The sequence below is a fragment of the Thunnus maccoyii genome, chromosome 4 (assembly GCF_910596095.1).
Source record: "Thunnus maccoyii chromosome 4, fThuMac1.1, whole genome shotgun sequence".
Classification (NCBI taxonomy): Eukaryota; Metazoa; Chordata; class Actinopteri; order Scombriformes; family Scombridae; genus Thunnus; species Thunnus maccoyii.
The window spans coordinates 8757184-8775468 of record NC_056536.1 but is presented as its reverse complement, the minus strand read 5'-3'; the positions used below and the strand labels follow the sequence as shown (position 1 = coordinate 8775468).

Genomic DNA, 18285 nt, shown 5'->3' with positions numbered 1-18285 from the left:
TGAGTATTTATGGCAACAGGATGGTGTATATGGGATTGAAAGTACAGTGGTGTGAATGACATGCCACCTCAGCATCTTTGAAAATACAATGGAGCTGTACTATACGGCACAGAGGAATAACATATATCAGGCTTTAGCTACACAGACTAAAACTTGTTATTAAAGCCATTTTTGGTTTTGGTCTTTTCATGAGATTTGTGGACAAAATGAAAAATCCTGAATATTGCCAGCCTTATCCTCTAAGGTTGGTTTACCCTACACTTCATCACAGAGTAAAGCAATCACACAATCACTGCACTGCAGCTCCAGTTCGGTTTATTGCCTTCTTCGTAATGCAACTATTGTGTTTCATTACATCCCCCTGTTGCTGCCCTAATAAAAAGTACATTTGTCCTTTTCCTTATGTACCCTTTGTTCCCCCCGTGTCCTCTGTGACATCTGTATGTTCTCTTTGTGTGGGTCCTATAGGGACGAGTAGCTGCTGTTTCGTCCAAAGGCAATAGTTCAAAATAAGTGAGTCCTCAGCAGTAGGCCTGTTAATTGTCTGCATGCAGGGCTGGAGATCAGTGAGACAGATGTGGCAAGAAGCAATCATGTGATGAATTGACCCTGGTGTTAAATGGTGCCACTCAACCTTTTAGAATTCGATAAACAAGTCAGTAGGCCTGCGTGGGGATCTATACCCTCATCACAGTGAATTTCCTGCTGCATAAATGGGTCAATGGCAAAATGTGACCCCTGACTTCCATTTTTCAGGACGATCCAAGAGACGGGCTGACACTCAGACAGTTAAAGGGACAATTTATTATTAATGTTGTGCATTATAGTCCCACAGTGCTTTCACTATTGGGACTTTGCTCACTGGACTAACACCAGTTATTTTACTTCTCTGCGAAAGCCACAACTCAGTGGATTGTCCTACCTGATGATATGAAGAGCTGCAGTTCCATCAGTACGTCCAGAACAAAATTAAAAAATCTGCTAAAAACTACTCAGCTCTGTAACCACTGACTCTAAATTTCATCTCACGGTCTTCTCATGAAGGCAAATAATCTTTCTATTAATTTGACAAGCTTATATTATTAATTTCTAGTGTACATTGTGAGTGTGTGTGATGTGCTATTGTGTGTAGCTTTGTATTTTGTATTATGTGTCCTGTTTTTTGCTTTGTACTGTTTGTTATTGTTCTGTTATATGTTTTAATTGTGACCTGCTGAAAGAACTGCAGATGAAAATTAGCTATAAGCTAACTCTGGTACATCATCACTCAGTACATCAAATGGTAACATTTATGTTTAACACTGTACATGGTCCCAATGAATACATAAATAATAAATTGCTGAATTACCAATGTTAATTATTCAGACATGAAATTCCAATCCCATCTTGCTGTTTTCTTTGTCATTGTTCTTTTACATTCATCTAGCACAGATGAAAAATCAAAGAAAATTTTATGTGCTTGAGTTTAATTTACAGTATTATCACTACTTTGTACAGTAAAATAACACTAAAGAGCACTGGAAATCAAGGGAAAGAGACTGAATTACACTCATAAAGAGATAAAGCAACAGATTTATAATGCACGCTATAATGAGCTGTTCACAGTGAAGTATCAACATTACTTTTGAAAAATTACCTCTTCTGGGTAAAGAGAACTATTATCTAGTATGCACAATCTGACAATGCAGCAATGATCTTCACAAAAACATGTGAATGACTTCCATACCTTTTCCAAAAACTTCAATATTTCACCTCACTGTGTCTTATTAGTGTAATAAAATGATGACTCCATTGGTTAAATCTGGCTCTGGCCCCCTCTCTCCTTGACTCACTAAATGAGCCGAGTGAAGGATGTTGTGCTCTTCTGCATAAACGCTCACAGCAAAATAGAGTTTATTAAGACCCATAAAAAACAACATTAAAATTCACAACCAAAGGAGCGTCGCCTGACCCCTGGAGAATGATAAATTAGCTTGTGTTGCTCTAGTAAAGCGACCATTTTATACCTTCATCTTCCCCCTGGAGCTGCAGTCCCCTTCAGTGTGGAAGCACTGCAAAGGGTCCTGGACTGAGAGGCTTTGGCAGCGAGGAAACATTTCCAGATGACGCTGATATCATTCTGCCTGCCTCTCTCCTCATAGGAAATCACTCAGTGGTATGATTGACATTTAATTCAGCTGCATGTCTGCTTTTCACATTCTCGGTGTCAAGTGGGTATGGCATGGTGCCGTGCTGCACACACTTTCACCTAAGCAGGTCTGAATTTGACATTGAAGTGTCTGTTGTGATAATAGAGAGCAAGGGCCAAGAAAAAGTCAGAAATCTCTCCCGAAATCTCCTGGTAGATATGAGCTGCTTAGGGCTCAGTGCATTGATACTTTTGATTGTATTCTACAGTTTACTCTGCGTGTATGAGGTGCTTTCAGCAGCCAGTGCTGCTCTGCTTATCTGGGACGGGTTGTAATTGTTGAGTGCAGCCACCTCCTCATCGTTAGTTTGAGGGATGGTACAACAGATTTCATGTGACAGCGGCACTTCCATTTCCCACAAGCCAAACATGCAGGTGTCTGAGATGGGAAGAGATACAAAAACAACTAGAATTGGGCATAATGTAAAAAATATCAATTATACTAATTGAATGAGGTGGGATTAATATTACAGTATGTTCTGGCACAGACAGCACAGACCATGCACTCTTTACATGTATGAAGCTGCTGCCCTGTAAGAGTCTACCTTTAATGATGATACGCTAGGTAACCAAAGTCCCTGGCGAGTCATCACCCGCAACTCATTAGCACTATGCTAAGCTAATGGATCAGTAAATGGATTTTTATGTGGGCATAAATGCTAATTTGCTACACTGCGGCGCTGTTCAATGACGCTGTGTTTAGCAAGTCAGTCTGTGCCTCGGGGTGTGGGTGGGGGGGGGTGTTTGTGTGTCATTAGGTTCGGCCAGGGATCTATTGTGGACACCAAGGAGTGGCACAAGATAAATACAATGACGAAGGCCACCGGCGCTGAAACATTTGTCAATCCTGCACCTGAAGGTTTTATTGAAGAGGGAAAAGATATCCCACAAGTGCAGACACAATTACTTTTTTGAAAACAGAAAACAGCCTGTAAGGTCAGAACCCATCGAGCGTCAGGTGTTATTCTGTTACATGATGGTTGATACTCTCTGGGATTGACACTGACTCAAACTGAAGCTATTTGATAACACTTGAGCAAGTGTGTAGCCCAGAAATAAAACTCTCATACAGACGTGATGACTTTTACCCCCTCTTCTTTTCCCACACTACTGTTATCTCTATCCATCCACGACTCAAATACATATCCACACATTCTTTCATTCATCAATGACTGGGTTTTTGGCAGAAGTCTAATAATGAAACCACATTTTCCCCAGAATTAGGCATTACAAGAATAATCAAATAATTAGGTCAAGTATAACTCATGCTTAATAAACATATTTTGCATGAAAGATTATAAGATCTAATGAGTACCGTGATTCCTCGTTGAACCAGGATGCACTGAGAGTGTGGTTGCAGCTTTCCTCAACTGCTTTCTGACAGCTCATTGTCTGTTTCTGGTAAAGAAAGGGTTTTCTGATATCCACAGAACATACTGTACTGTACCATAGGTGGCAGGGGCAGGACACCACCAACGTACCATTTGTTGATCCTGACAGCAGCCCACATTCGAAACCCCGAGACAGCCAGACAGACGTTCAAAATGGAAGAAGGCAACAGCAGGGCCTTGTTGGAAGAAACTGTCTAACTGGGTGGGAGTTGAGTGGGAATATTGGCACAGAAATCACACATCTCAAAGTTTCTGCAGCCAAATGGAACACACAATGTTCATGAAGATACTGTAGATTTCATTTTCACCTTTATTACAGCAAATACCACCTATTTTTATTACTGCCTGTCATAAAGACATTATGGCAAACATAAGAACACTCTTGATCAATAATGGTTATAATATAATGGTAATACTTTATTTTACAGGCACATTAAATATATATTCATAATTTGGCACTAAATACAGGGAAAACAGAGACAAAGTTGTGATAGTTATTACTAGAGTTTAGTTAGGTGTGTTGAGTTAATCAGCAGTTTTTGATTTCAAGAGGGATTTCTTTGAAAGAGCTAATCAATGTAAAGTCAATTTAAAATAAAAATATATTAATCATTTATTATTGGAAACTTGATTCTTAATATACATATTGGATTGTAAGCTTGCATGTAGACAAATTGCAAATTTCTGTACGTTCAGGTGGCCTGCTGTGTTCTGACTAATGAATATTAATAATAATATTGACTCATGGTTATGCTAGCTTAGAAATTAATTAGGATTAATTAATTAAAAGTGTACAAATTGAACATCCACTATTTTCCCAGTGATTACTGCCAAATTGCCTGCCCAATATTGTTCATCCAGGACACTTAAAAGACCAGACCCATAAAATAAAGCTTTACCTAAAAGCGTGAACACACATTTCGACTGTTGAGTCAATTATTAATATGATTTGGCTGTAACGACTGATCGAACCAAGTTTAACCGGGTCTGTGGTCAGTTGGTGTTGACAATCAACAGATTCTAATCTCAAATCTTCAAGATCCAGTCGCCACCAGTCATTCTTATAAAGATTTTTTAAAACATGTTTCATATTTTTGACTGGTCTCAGCAACCGGTGGCATCATTTGTGTGTCACCTGAGGGAGACAAGTGACAGTAAATCAATACCTTTAAAACAGTAAATCAAAAAAAGAAGAAGAAACTATAAAGAGTTTGTTTTGGTAGAAAAACATGCAGCGATTGGTATTGTTGTGGAATTTGTAGGGTCATCCAGTCGTTAATGACATCATTCAGTCGTTAATGACATCGTTCTAGAGTATTTATTGTCATAAGGTTTATGCTCCTTCTGAACTGTCAAAGACTAAGAAATCTGCACCACGTGGTGGAAACAATCTTCATGTGTGGTTTGTCCAGTCATTGGAGGTTTCAGCTGGTCTGGTTTGTCCCAAACTTAAACCACCATGATGTTTATAGAACACTTTTCTACTGAATGGGTTGAGAGTGATTACAAATGACTGCGATACTTTGATATTTTGATGATTATATTTTAATTAGTGGCAATGAAAATTATTTAGAACTTAGATTGGCTTGAGGTTGTGCATTATTTTCAGATAACTGCATGGCCCTGATGTAGCATCTGTGAAGTTATGACAAAAACATTTACTTCTGCTTATGGCAACTTTTGTAATGTAATATGCAGCCGTTTTGATTCATTATGCAGTAGTCTACATTATAATACATCATATCAATGGGTTTTATGGAAAGTATTACCCAATTTTGTTATAGTATGCACAAGAGAAACTCTTTTTTTGTTTCAGTTTGTCTTAGATGCAGTCGCTGTGTCATGTTTGGGAAATAATTGGCTTGTGGTTTTGTAGTTTTCAACCCAAAGCCTTTTTCAAAACAAGGACAGTTAATGTATAAAATATTTATACAGAGAATCTGAGGACCACAAAAGGCATTGATAGTCAAAACAATTTAAGGACACGCCCTCAGCTTGGGGCCCTATTGTCCCTCCACCACACTGCACCAGAGCTTGAGACGTAGTGCTACAACTGGAAGAACAAAAGCTACTTTAACATTTTTGAGATATTGACCATTTTACAAGCCGAACTGAATCTCTTGGTCCAGTTATGGTTGTTTCTGTCCTTATTTATGTTTTACTAAAATCTGATCTTCTTTGCCACAACTGTGCAGAGTGCAGCTGTAGCAGCAGTTCCTGCATTGACAGTGACTCAAATCAAAGGGACAATTTATTTATGGTGAGCGCAAACCAAAGAAGCGATGAATAAAGGCAGCATGAAATCAAAGGTACGGGATCAAGTGGAAATTGGTATTTTCTCACTACACAGACCACTGCTGACCTGGAAAACACACACATACACACCAAATTCACACTCTGCAGCTCCCGGGAGCAGAGACTCTCTTTATATCCTCAAATGCATACATTAAGATGGAGATGTGCAGGATTTTTAGTACAAAGAAATGAAAAAAACAGGGTGTTGACACATTAACAGGAACACCTGTGCAGTATAATGCAATTCAATGCAATTGCCTTACAAGACAAACCACTGTGAGGCCTAGTTTTTGTGACTGCTTCAGAGAGATGTTAATTCATCTTGCAGACTGTAGCTTGTGTGTTGTGTTATTTTGGATTGTATTTTATTTTAGCAGATGCTTTTGTTGTTTTTGAAATGTCTTCCTGGTGTTCGTGTTATTGTGTGCACCTCTTATACTTCTCTCAGAAGGATTCCTCTTGTGCTCCTCCTTTTCTTAAACGACTCCTCTAACATATTGGAATAAGACCCACAGAACATAAAATATATTAATTGAAATATATATATATATATATATATATATTCAATTAATAATACTAGTATTATATATATAATTTCAAATATATCAAGCATCTGAAATCAGCAAATAGCACTTCCAGCGGGGCAAAACATTTCATATCAAAATATAGTCAATTTAGACAAGAATTCTGAAATACATTTAATCACACATTAATTGATTTTAATTACAGAATTTAACTTATGTGACATACTGTAGATCTTCCCCCAGTTTCAATAATATTTTCCCCAATATAAATATCTCTATGTACTAAAGAAAAGACCAGAAAGAGAAGAAAAGGCAAACTCAGGATTCATCTGTGAAGATTCAAATGAGATCAAACATCTGTAAAATCACAAATGCTTCTTTTTACCAGATGGTCTGGGTGTGTCCCAAAAATATACAATAGTATGAATAATGCATTGGATATGACTTACTTCACAGTGTATCTCTGGATGTGCACACACACACACACACACACACACACACATACACACGCACAGGCACACAAGCACACACACGTATTCACACATGAACATAGAGCAGATGCAAACATGCACACACAAACACACGCCCACACACAGAGTATCGACCATTAAAATGAGCCGGGGGTCCACATCTGCTTAATGCTCCCGATGGTGTGTACATGATATGTGAGGTTCATTGACAAAAACTACTCTTCTAGTCTATGTTGGCACCACATAAAAAAAAACATAAGTTACAAGCTAAGTCATCCAAAATGTCCACATTTCACCTTCGTGACCTTCATTCATTGAGTAAAGACAGTCAACTCATTTCTGTCGTCTCCTCTTCTGTGACATTCCAGTAGACTTTAATGCTATTTCACAATGTCCGTTTTATGTGTATGCAGAGATTTTGTAAAGTTTCACCCAGCTAAATGAGAGAGAGTGATAAAGGCTAGAATCCAATGGACGATATGGTGGCCTGGCTGAACCTCAGTAAAGTCATGACTCTTTAGCAGCGAGCTGTCATTAAAGAAACTTTCTTATAACCCTGGACGGCTTCACAGCGGCGATAGTAAAGAAGATGAAGGGACTGACTTTTGAAAGACCTTCTGACAAGTCTAAATCAAGCCACAAAGGTTCGAAAAATCTTCAAGGAGCTGTCCCCTGCAGACTTGACAGTGGCTAACAAAAAAAAAAAGAAAGAATGTATTTTAATGAATAATCCACTGCTCTGTTGATAACTGTTCCTCACAGGGATTTTGTTCTATGATGTGTCCGTAAATTTGGCTGTGGTGAAGATTCAATGTGCTGCTCACTTGAGACTTCTCAGAGTTCTCAGAAGTGTCTGGACCAAATGAAGAGCAGAAAGCCTTTCACTGTGGTGATTGGAGATGTTCTGGGTTTTTTTTTTTTTGTTGTTTTATTTTTTTACTGAAGGTCAGGCCTGGTGTAAAGTTTGGGAGCCTCGTTGGTGAATGGACACAATGTTCTGGTGTAGTGATTGGCCCCAGTTCCTTTTGTAGCATGGACATCAATGAACCTGTTGAGAAATGGAAGAAAAAGACAAGAATAAGATAAATTAAATCATTATGTCTTGTTCTGTAAATGTGCTTTACAACAACTTTACATGTTGGTCTCATGTCTGAATAAGCGCTTAAGTCACTTTTATGTTAAAGTCACAGCAGTAAACATAGTAAAACTTCCAGCACATATCTGAATTGAATATTATCACAGTAACGTTAAGACAAAACAAATGTCTTCCTCCTTTTTGAGAGCAAAATATTAAATTTAATAAACTGCTTAGTAATTTCTTATGCATAAAGAAAATAAAAACAGTTTAATAAACCATAAAACACTGTGAATGTGCTAATTTTAAGCTTTAGAGGAGATTCTCGCCACATCAGATCAGTCTATAAAAATGCTTTTCCTCTCACAGTGAGGGGCAAGAAAAAAATCCATGCCAACTACATGGAAGAAATTATAAATATCCAACTAAACACTTAACAGACAGCATGTGCACAAATTAAGATCTAAATGAGAATCCCAATTTAACGTCTCAGCCTGTGTTTGTGTATCTAATAAATGATGAAAGTAATGAGAAATGTTACAGGGGGTTCACTGTGAGAAGTTGTTGAACGTCCCTCACATTAACAATGGTCACAGATTAAGGCTTCAACAGCAAAATAGTGTTTTAAATCAGTGACAGAGGGTACGAGACAACAGAAAACACTTTTGTTTCTTGGTATTTTTACATTTTAAACGTTTCCTCGCTACCTTTCCAACAGCAGGTGGCAAATATGGTGCTAGCAGTGTGGATCATTTCTATCACTTCTGACTAATACCATCATGTAACATTTACGTCACAGACATTTATGTCTGAATGACAAAAGGCCATAATGAAACCAGCAATGTTACGTATTCCATGTTTGAAAATGGATTTATTTAAGGACAGTCGTCTAACTCCTCCTTCACAAAATGTCTTTGACAAAACAACTTTTATGAGTAATTCTTTAAAGGGATGGCGTCTATAAGTGTACACACTAATATATTCCTTTCCACATGGAATACATTTTACCTCCACTGAAATTCTGCAGTTAATGACTTCATTTAGCCATTAATTTGATCAAGAAACCCATTTGAATGATAATAGAACTCGGCCATGAATATGTTATATGGATAAATACATAAATGTTAATACATAAATGATTCAGGGTGACAGTGGACAAATGTGACACCAAGGACTGCCCATATAAATCATTCAGACACTTAAATATGAGTTGGCAAATCCACACAGAATTGCACAAATTCCCAGGGCTGGCAAATAAATATTTATGACGCCCCCAATTCCCCTTTTCTCCCTGTCCTTGGTAATTGTGCGTGATTCATTTTGTTTTCTCGGTGGAAGAAGGAAAATCAATCTTAGAATATTGGCTAGGAGACATAAAGCATGCAGATTCCAAATGCCCGTGGTTTTGCAGAATATAAAAGCTTCACAGATACTTGGTCATGTACTCAGGAGAGGAATTCAGCTAAATCTCTAGTAGAACTCCTTGTTTTATTGAGAGAAGAAATATGTTTGTGGAAGTGAGCTTAACCTGCCAGCAGAGTTGAGCTGACCTGCTCCGGAGTCTAGTTTACCCATCGATCGACTTGGAGGAATGTGAGGCAGGCAATCAAATCAAAGGAATCTGTAACTATGGCATTTAGGAAATGATTTTTTTAAAATGGTGGCTTTTTGTTTTGTTCAACACTTTTGTCACACACATCCTTCCATAAATATCAGTTTTCTACCTTTGTCCTAAAAGAAAATGTGGACATTTGAAGAAGTGTCTCCCTTTGATGTAACCACAGTGGGGCTTTTTAGTTTCCATCCTTATGCATTTCAAAACTTCCAATAACTCCCCGATTTCCATTTTCTTTTGCTTATAGATACATCAAAGTGACTTTGCATCTTGGGAAATGAAGGATTCCATTGTGTCTTCTCCAAGTCCTGGATGACCTTTATTTAAGCTCAGTGGTGAGTGCGGCACTAGAGAGTGCATGATGAATAGACACTAATGGCTGATTCATTCCAGCTCTGAGCCTTTATACAGCTTAGAAGAGGCACAGCTTCTGCTGTTCATCAAGTTTCCCTTGCTTTCCACAATATGCAGCAATCGCATTGTCTTTGTTTTCTTGTGTGTCACAGTCAACTGAACCCAGGTTACACACTCAGCATGCAAATTAGAATAAAATACATCATTAAAAAATCACTTACTTGCCATTCTCCACTGCATCCTACGACGGCTCCTTGGGCAAAGGCTGGAAAAGAAAGTAGAAGGTCAATATTGGTGGAACAGAGGGCCAGCCTTCACTAACGTTTTATTCAACTTTCCCTCAGTTGGCCTTGGACACAGAGCAGCATATGTCCATTTAAAAGCACAGATGGCATGTCTTCCAATTATATCTAAGGCGAGATGATGGAAGCGGAAGGTTATTTTGTTCTCTCCCAGTTTTTATATACTCTGAGGACATCGCTACTCTCCTCGGCAGGAAAATACGAACAAGAAATGGCCACCTCATCATCCACATTAACGAGTGAGAGACCTTTCCTTCCTTCCATCAATGGCATTACACAGATAGAACATTTTATCATGTTAGCTGTAGGGCCGGGTGATAAACAGTGTCCCACTTTGTTTCTCTGTGAGCAACAACTTCCTGCCTCCTACATTCATCTTTAGGAGAACACATGAAAACACATTGTTTTCCCCTTGAAAACAGCTCCCTTCCCTTCTTAATATTGGTGAATGAGCCACTTTTGTGTAGATAATGACTCGGCTAATCATAATCAAGAAGCTAATGGTCTGTTTAGCCAATCAGAGGAGCCAAGGCGAGACGGCAGTCTGGGCAGCGCATTGGCATTCCCAGCAGCCGCTGCTTTCCTCTTGGCTGTGCCAGGCTTTCTGCAGCAGCGAGGCAGACTTGGTATTCCGCTGCCCGCCCGGCCTGTCGTCCTGCGATCTGTCGCTCTGTCTGTCCGACCAGCCGACTAGCCCTGGCGCTGTCGAAGAAATTCAGTCCTCTGAAAAGCCGCTGATCCATCACACCTCTCCAGCAGCATGTCATCTAAATGCTAAGTACTTCCACTGCATCTTTAAATCAAAACAAGAAAAGAAATGAGCACAGGGGGCGAGCCGTTGAAAGCTTATAAGGGTACAATAGAATCTGCAGAGCAAACCCTTAGCTTTTTGATTAAACTCATTTTCAAGGGAGAGGAAATGTGGAAGAGGAGAATCTGAGGGAGAGGAATGTGCATAAAGAATCTCAAGACCTTGTTATCCTTTCAAATGTACAAGGAATAAAAAGAAAGGATAGTTGTTGATAAACAGACCCCAGAGGTTCCTTCAAAGAAAATACTATGTTGTTTGATTTCTCTCTAAAAATCATCATGAAGCTACCTGAGCTCCTCCAATAACCCCTCCTCTTCCTCTTACCCCTGTCTCAGTCCAACTCTTGGCTATTGATCGGAGGGATTCTTGAAGTCGGAGCAGAGTGCTGAGGTGGCAGAAGCGGCCGGCACTATTAACTGCTCCTACTAATTAAAAGGGTAACAAGGTGAGTTTGGCCCCACAGGACAAACTGTGCAAGAGACAGAGCTGGCTATTTGCCTGCCATGCACACCGGTAAACAGTGCTCACTTCCTATGATGTTTACAAGACAGGAATCCAAGGACATCGAAGACATATTCATCTCCTACTGGCACGAGGGATGAGGGAGATCAGCCGATAAGGGGCAAAAGAGAGAGAGAGAAAGCGGAGAGCATACTACTAAGCGTTTTGCTAATTGCTTATGTTGCGGTGAAATTGAAACATTTGGACCTCGTCTCTGAGCTGGAGGTGCCCTTGTTTCATCATCACTTGTAAACATTGAGCCCTGTGCATACATGATAAAGTTTCACAGTTCAAATGAGGTGCACAGCCTGAATCTTTAAGAGCGTGCCAGTGGAGATTGGCAAAAATATTAAGGGATTCAATTAACTTCCTTCCTTATCATCAACACAGCATATTTTAGAATCAAAGTATTATACAGATACAGTATATGCCTCATGTTACACAAATGAAATCCTCAGCCAAGGTACCATTACAACTCCCAGAAATCTTTGTAGCCACAAGGTAAAGCCACTGCAGCTACAGCAGACAGCTTGTTTGCTCAGTGCTCGAGGGGAAACAAAGCACAGACTGCATATTTGGTGACACTTCAAGCTGCAAAATTCTCACCAGCAGCCCACCCAGCCATCACTGTGGTAACTAAAAATCTTTCCCCGGGGTCTCTTCTAACAAGTGGACTCCTGCAGAGGACTTTGTTGGTTTCATCAACTGGAGACTTATTGAGGTCCCAGTCATTACCAGCCACTGGCACTGCTGTTGTTATTAGGCTAACCAGCACAGCTATAGCACACTGAAAATCCTGAGTGGATGCTTCATGCCCAGACTATGAGCCTGATGTACAAAAGCAACAGAAACACAGAGCTGTGTCACAGGACCAAAACCAACATTATTTACAAAGCGTGGCTGCATTATTTCTGGGGAGGCAGCTACATAAAAAATCCTGCATCTATTGTCCGTCACTGATGTCAGAAACAGGCAGTGGTGCAAGACGTATTGTGATCCCTTACTTGAGTAAAAGCAGTAATGCCACAATGTAAGAATATTCCATTACAGGTCAATATCCTGCATGAAAATTAGGGACCATATAAGTGATTTTGCAGGTTTTAGCTCTTTAAAGCTGCATTTTTTTACATTTGACATAGAAGGGAACATGGAGCAATATTAGTATTAGTTTGGAGTCATAATCAACATTCCCTCTCCTTTTTGCTCTATTTTGGGCTCCACCAACTCCTAAGAAAAATATCTTGTTCTCGCTGCTAAATGCCTCACTATGTTCACCAACTAGTTGCTAACTTTGCCTGCCATTTGGTGCTGTGCAAGTAGCGTACAGTGGGTTAATCAGAGCTTTCTCGCTGAAAAAAGCCGTCTGCTGCTGCTGGAAATGAACTTAATGAGAGCAGGATCTGCAGACTTGAAAACCAAAACAATTGGCTAAAAAAGGCTAAAACCTAGAGATAGCTCAGAGGAACTGCAAAGTTGGGTGATAAATCTGTGAGTTTGTTACTATAAGTGACCCCTTTCACATTACACATATCCATTTAATCTATTCTTAATATAAAATATTAACTAGTGCAGCTTTGACTACAAATCATGTAAACTTTGTGATGTGTTTTTCCCAGGCTGACATTAGTTTCCATTCATCTCTGTATCGTATGAATAACAATAAGCAGGCTCTTGAAACTAGCTTTTGAAATTGGCTTTAAGTGTGTTATTACTGCAGTGAGCATCGAGTCAAGTAAATTATCTTTGTGTAACAATTCAGTTTATGTGCAGGTTAATTTGAAAAGTCATCAGTGTCCTCACTGTACCTCACAATAATAATGTAACTGACAAAAACTGAATGCAGACTTAATGTTCGTTGTGATGGATAACACAAGTCAAGCAGGTTTCAAGAGTATTGATCTTCATATAGTAAGGCAATTAATGGAAAGCAATGGATGTCTGGTATGGAAGGAAAAAACATTTAAATGTTTAAAACACAACAACATGGGTTACAAAATGGTAAGTTGAGATTTTATCTTATTATCAGCAAACTGTACTTAAGTAATGAAAGTAAAAATACTCATTATCCAGAATGCCCCATTGGCGTTATAATATCTTATAATATTAGTACTGATACATTATCGTGTGAGCAGCATTTCAATATTGCGGCTGGTCAAGATTGAGGTTATTTTAAGTATTTATATGCTGCTCAGTGGTTTCATCTGCAACAACGCATCATATTTTGATCATGTTTGGTCAATAAAATCTTAACCTGCAAAGTAATTAGTACTAATTACAGCTTTCACATGAGGAGGTAAACGACATTGTCCATAAAAAATGTGATGTTGTATAAATAGCATAAAGTGTAAAGCACCTGAAAATTGTAGTGTAAAGGTGTAGTATTTGAGTAATTTTCTGAAGTTGCCTTCTACCACTGGAAACAGATCTGGGGTAATCTATTCAGGGTCATTTTTGCATCCTAAATTGGACAAAATTGATAGATTGTGGTTGCCTTCATCACTGTTAGTAGCACTGAACAGTTTATTAAAAATGTATAAACAAAAGATCCAAAGGGCACAAAAAGCATCAGAGCTTTGAAATACGATGTTGCTGAGCATGCTTGAATGTGTCAGTCCATAGACGGGCTCTCTGCATTACGTATTATAAAAACCCTGTGTTGAAATGTGGCCTATGGCTCTGACAATTTCACACCAGACGAAGCTCTGGAGACAAACAGTGTGCAGAGTAAAACACAAATGACAGTTCAAAGCCTGGCAATGACAGAACTTCAAATAGGGGAGCGGGGTAAAGTGTGCTGAAAGTGACAGCAGAAGGGACCACATTCACTCCGGGTCTCCGACAGAGAAAGGGGGGGTGGCAACATATGCCCAGTGAAGGCAAACTGGAAAAAGAACTATATATAATAGATGATGGCAGTACCAGAGGAAATAAAAACAAAAAAACACAATGCATCGCTTTTCCAGGCCCTGTGAGTGAAAACAAAGGAAACATTATATACTGTAAATTAAATCATGGAGCTTCCTGCGGTTTATACTGTATGTTCCACAACACAACACCTATGACAACACAAATGAAAAAGGGAATGGAAAGGTGGGCTTGCTTTGGCAGTTTCTCTCTTCTCTGAACATCTCTATCAATCTACCCTATTTCAATATATTTTCTGCATCACTCCACACACTATCTACTCAAGACTGATGATCATGGCACAGCATCCGACAAACAGATGAGGAGAAGCCAAAGGAGTGCATTTTTCTTTTCCGCTTGATAAATAGAAGATCTGTAAATGAAACAGAAATAAAGAGTATATTTGCTTATCCAGCGTAACCTCTGTGTACTGTGTGTATGTTGGGCAGGGACATGCATGTTGTTTGAATGTCAGTCATTTTACAAATGTACATCCAAAGGCAAAGCATTCTGGCTGCAATATGTTATCCCTGAAGTTTCAGAGAGAGGCTGTCAGATATAATATGACAGGAGGACTGTCAGCTCACAAACAGGAATGTATATGAAACCCTGGAGGTAAGCCAGGAAAATCTCAAACATAAAAGCTGGATTGTTCTGTTGTCTAATGTCGCTATCAATGAGAGGATGGTGGTGCTTGCAAGCCATCAGATTACAAATGAATTAAAAAATAGTAATTTCAGTTTATTGCTGATTTGCATCTCTCTCGGTACACACTGCTGCTGCTGCAAGAAACAAACAGTAAAAGCAAAATTCTGCTTCTTTTAATCCAAGACAGCTGAAGTAGATTCTATTAGTTGTGCACGATTGTTGGAATTTACTTGCTGGTGCACAGAATTTAATAATTTCTTCTGCAAATGAGACTGAAAGGCAGCAGAGCATTGAAGGACATGGTGCACAGCATGCATATCTAATTTTTTTTATAAATCAAATTTTTATTTATTTTTGGAGCAGTGTAGCTATCAGGGAGCAGATACAGTGCAGGACATTTACATAGAACAAAAGACAGACATCCTTTAACATAAAATAAAACCATGGACACGAAAAATGTACTATCATTAATTAATGTATTTGCATTCTATTGTAAGTTCAGTTTAACATGCAACCAAAATTGAACCCATGTCTCTGTTGTTTACTACCTACTATGAATTCTTCTTTACATGTGCTCATATGATGAAATTTGAATAATTTCATCAATCCGTTCCTTCACAGTGAGACAACTAGAGTTCCTCCTCTTTTGCAGTGTAAGTCTTGCAGCTGTAATAATACCAACTTTTAAAATATTGAATTTCTTATTCGTTATAATAGGTATCATTGTCTTGTTGCCAAGGAGACAAAACCGTGGGTGTAGAGGCAGAGTGGAAACCAACCAACTCCCCAATATCTCTGAGAGTTTACACCAGAATGGGTGAACCATGGGACACTCCCAGATCATGTGCAAATATGTGCCCAGCTCGCTTTTACTCTCCCAGCATCAATTATTACCAGCGCATATACAATATTTGAAAATGCTCTGGCCTGGTTTTTCAATACATTTGGAAGATGCAAACATTTCTCTAATGACCTCCAGTCCTGGTTTCCTTGCTTACGCTTTCCCACTGTATTAGAAACAAGACCATTTATAACACATCCTTTTACTCGGGGCACATTTTGCTGTACTGTATCCTTCAGTACAAGGACTTACTATTCAAGAAACAATCTGCTTCTCTCATTATGCATTTTATTTAGGCTTAATGAATACTGCTGGTACCAGTGCTGCAGCAACTAATGAAAGTGATTTCACCATCATAGACCACCTTTATCTAAAGATGGAGCCCCAGTGAGAATACAAGTCTTATGCAAGAGGTTCAGAAGTCAACTCTGAGACTAATACAAGAGTTTTAGAAGAACAAAAAGCATAAACACATAAAATACAGTCAAATTAGGTAAAAGTTAAGTGCAAAGTCACGCTAATGCAACTGGCAAATTAAACTGAGAGCTAAAAGAGCACTGAAGGACCTCTTGATAATTAGATTTTAGGCACCACCTCTCAAAACTGGTGCAACTGGCCCCCTTGGTGCCCCCAAGGACCAAAAATACCGCAAAAGTGCACTTTAACGTGCCCCCACATTATGATAAAATGTCCCCTAAGGTGCCTGTACAAAGGAGAAAACATACCAAAGTTCTGTAATTACTGTCTTAGTTATGGGTAAATCAGGATGAAATGCCCTATAGAGGGCCACTATATGTAACCATCTGGACGGAAGTGCCCTCATGGTGCCCTTTCAGTGGAAGAAAATGTGATAGTGCCCTGTAAAGAACCCCAAAAAATGAGAAAATATTATGTGCTCTTCAAAAGAAGAGGATGTAATGCAATGCCCTATGATGCTGTTGTAAGGAGGTGAGCTGGAGGTTCTATATGGGTGCCCTTCTAGTGAGCAAAAAAGAAAAAATGGAAAAAATGCAATTTAGGGTTCATTCTGCACTTCAGTCTAACATATTGAAGTGCAGAATTAGGATGTATGAGAGAAAAACATTGTGAAGTGGGGCCCCTGAGAAAGCCTGAGTCCGCCACTGCACAGATAAAAGGTTGGCTGTTGATATGACCTCTCACCACCTGCAACATTCATTTCAGCTGAATCTGCTTGTCTTTTGAAAACATTTCCTTCAGTACCAACGACAGGATCATCTTTTGTCTTAAGCACAAAGCTGATGGGTTGTTTTCAATGCTGTTGTAATACATCACTCTGTTGGCAAAATGCTATTTCGCGGCACATGTGTAGAGTATATGAATCACTACATGCGGATTATAGGTTTAAATATAACATACTGTGCAAACATTGTTTTCAGAGAAAGAGCAGAGATAAATCAGTACTTGTTTTTCTGGTTGACTAATGTCGTATTTGGTCTGAACTGGTAGTTTTGCAACAGCAGCAAGTAAGCACTAAGCTGATGAGGCAATGTGAAAAAGTTCTGACATACAACTTATTTTCTGCATCTTGTAAGGAAAACGCTCCACAAAAATGTAATAAATGAAATAAAAAAGATTAAAACAAGTTATTTCTTGATCTCCTATTATCCGATTATCATGACTTTAGAGAGACAAAACTTAATTATAATTTATTGATTATAAAATCATATTTTTGAAGATATTTTCAGTTGTGATTTGTAGATTTATAGCTGTATCTAAATGTGGAGGGGATAGTGGATTGTAAGGCGGATTTTGATCTAGATATAAAGAAAGGATCTGTACTCGTCATGTTAAAACCTCATCATTGTCACCTCACCATGTTTAATTGTAATTGTTTTTAATACTATCTTTTCTTTTCTTGAATTTAAGTGTTGTGCTATTCAGGAAGTCTGTGGAAATGTTGACCAGATGTACGTAGACATATTTGTCTCTAAACTTGAGAGTTGCAGCTGCCTGGTGATTTTTGTAGTTTGTTTTTTTAAAAATTCTGTTTATCTGGAGGATAAAATGCGTCTTATCCTTAAATCAAAGATTGACAAGGAAAACAAAGTGGCACACAGGAATAGACTACAAGACATCAGGCATTAGCTGTATATACAATACTTGTTGTTAGGATCAATTCATTGTTGGTTTTGGTCTCTTCATGGGATTTGTTGATAACAAGAAAAATATAGAATAGCACCAGCAATTTGTCCTTTGATAGCAGTGTACAATTTTGCCAGCAGGGCTGAGATAACATGCTTCTGGTGCAGTTTGAAATAACTCACAAGTAAAAAAGAAATTACATCAAATCAAAGAAATTGTAGAAATACATTGAATTGCAGTTGGAGGAGAAGAGAAATTATGTT

General features: G+C 38.7%; 1 protein-coding gene across 1 annotated transcript in view; it reads right to left on the bottom strand.

Annotated features, from left to right (window-relative positions):
• Positions 1-7773: 7773 nt before the first annotated feature.
• tafa5l (TAFA chemokine like family member 5, like) overlaps positions 7774-18285 on the bottom strand; it is a 49153-nt gene continuing 38641 nt past the window's right edge. Inside the window, exons 4-5 of the mRNA XM_042409701.1 lie at positions 10134-10177; positions 7774-7916 (exon numbers count right to left, since the gene is read on the bottom strand). Coding sequence (XP_042265635.1) covers positions 10154-10177 — 24 coding nt within the window. The 3' untranslated portion in view covers positions 7774-7916; positions 10134-10153. The remainder of the gene's footprint in view (positions 7917-10133; positions 10178-18285) is intronic.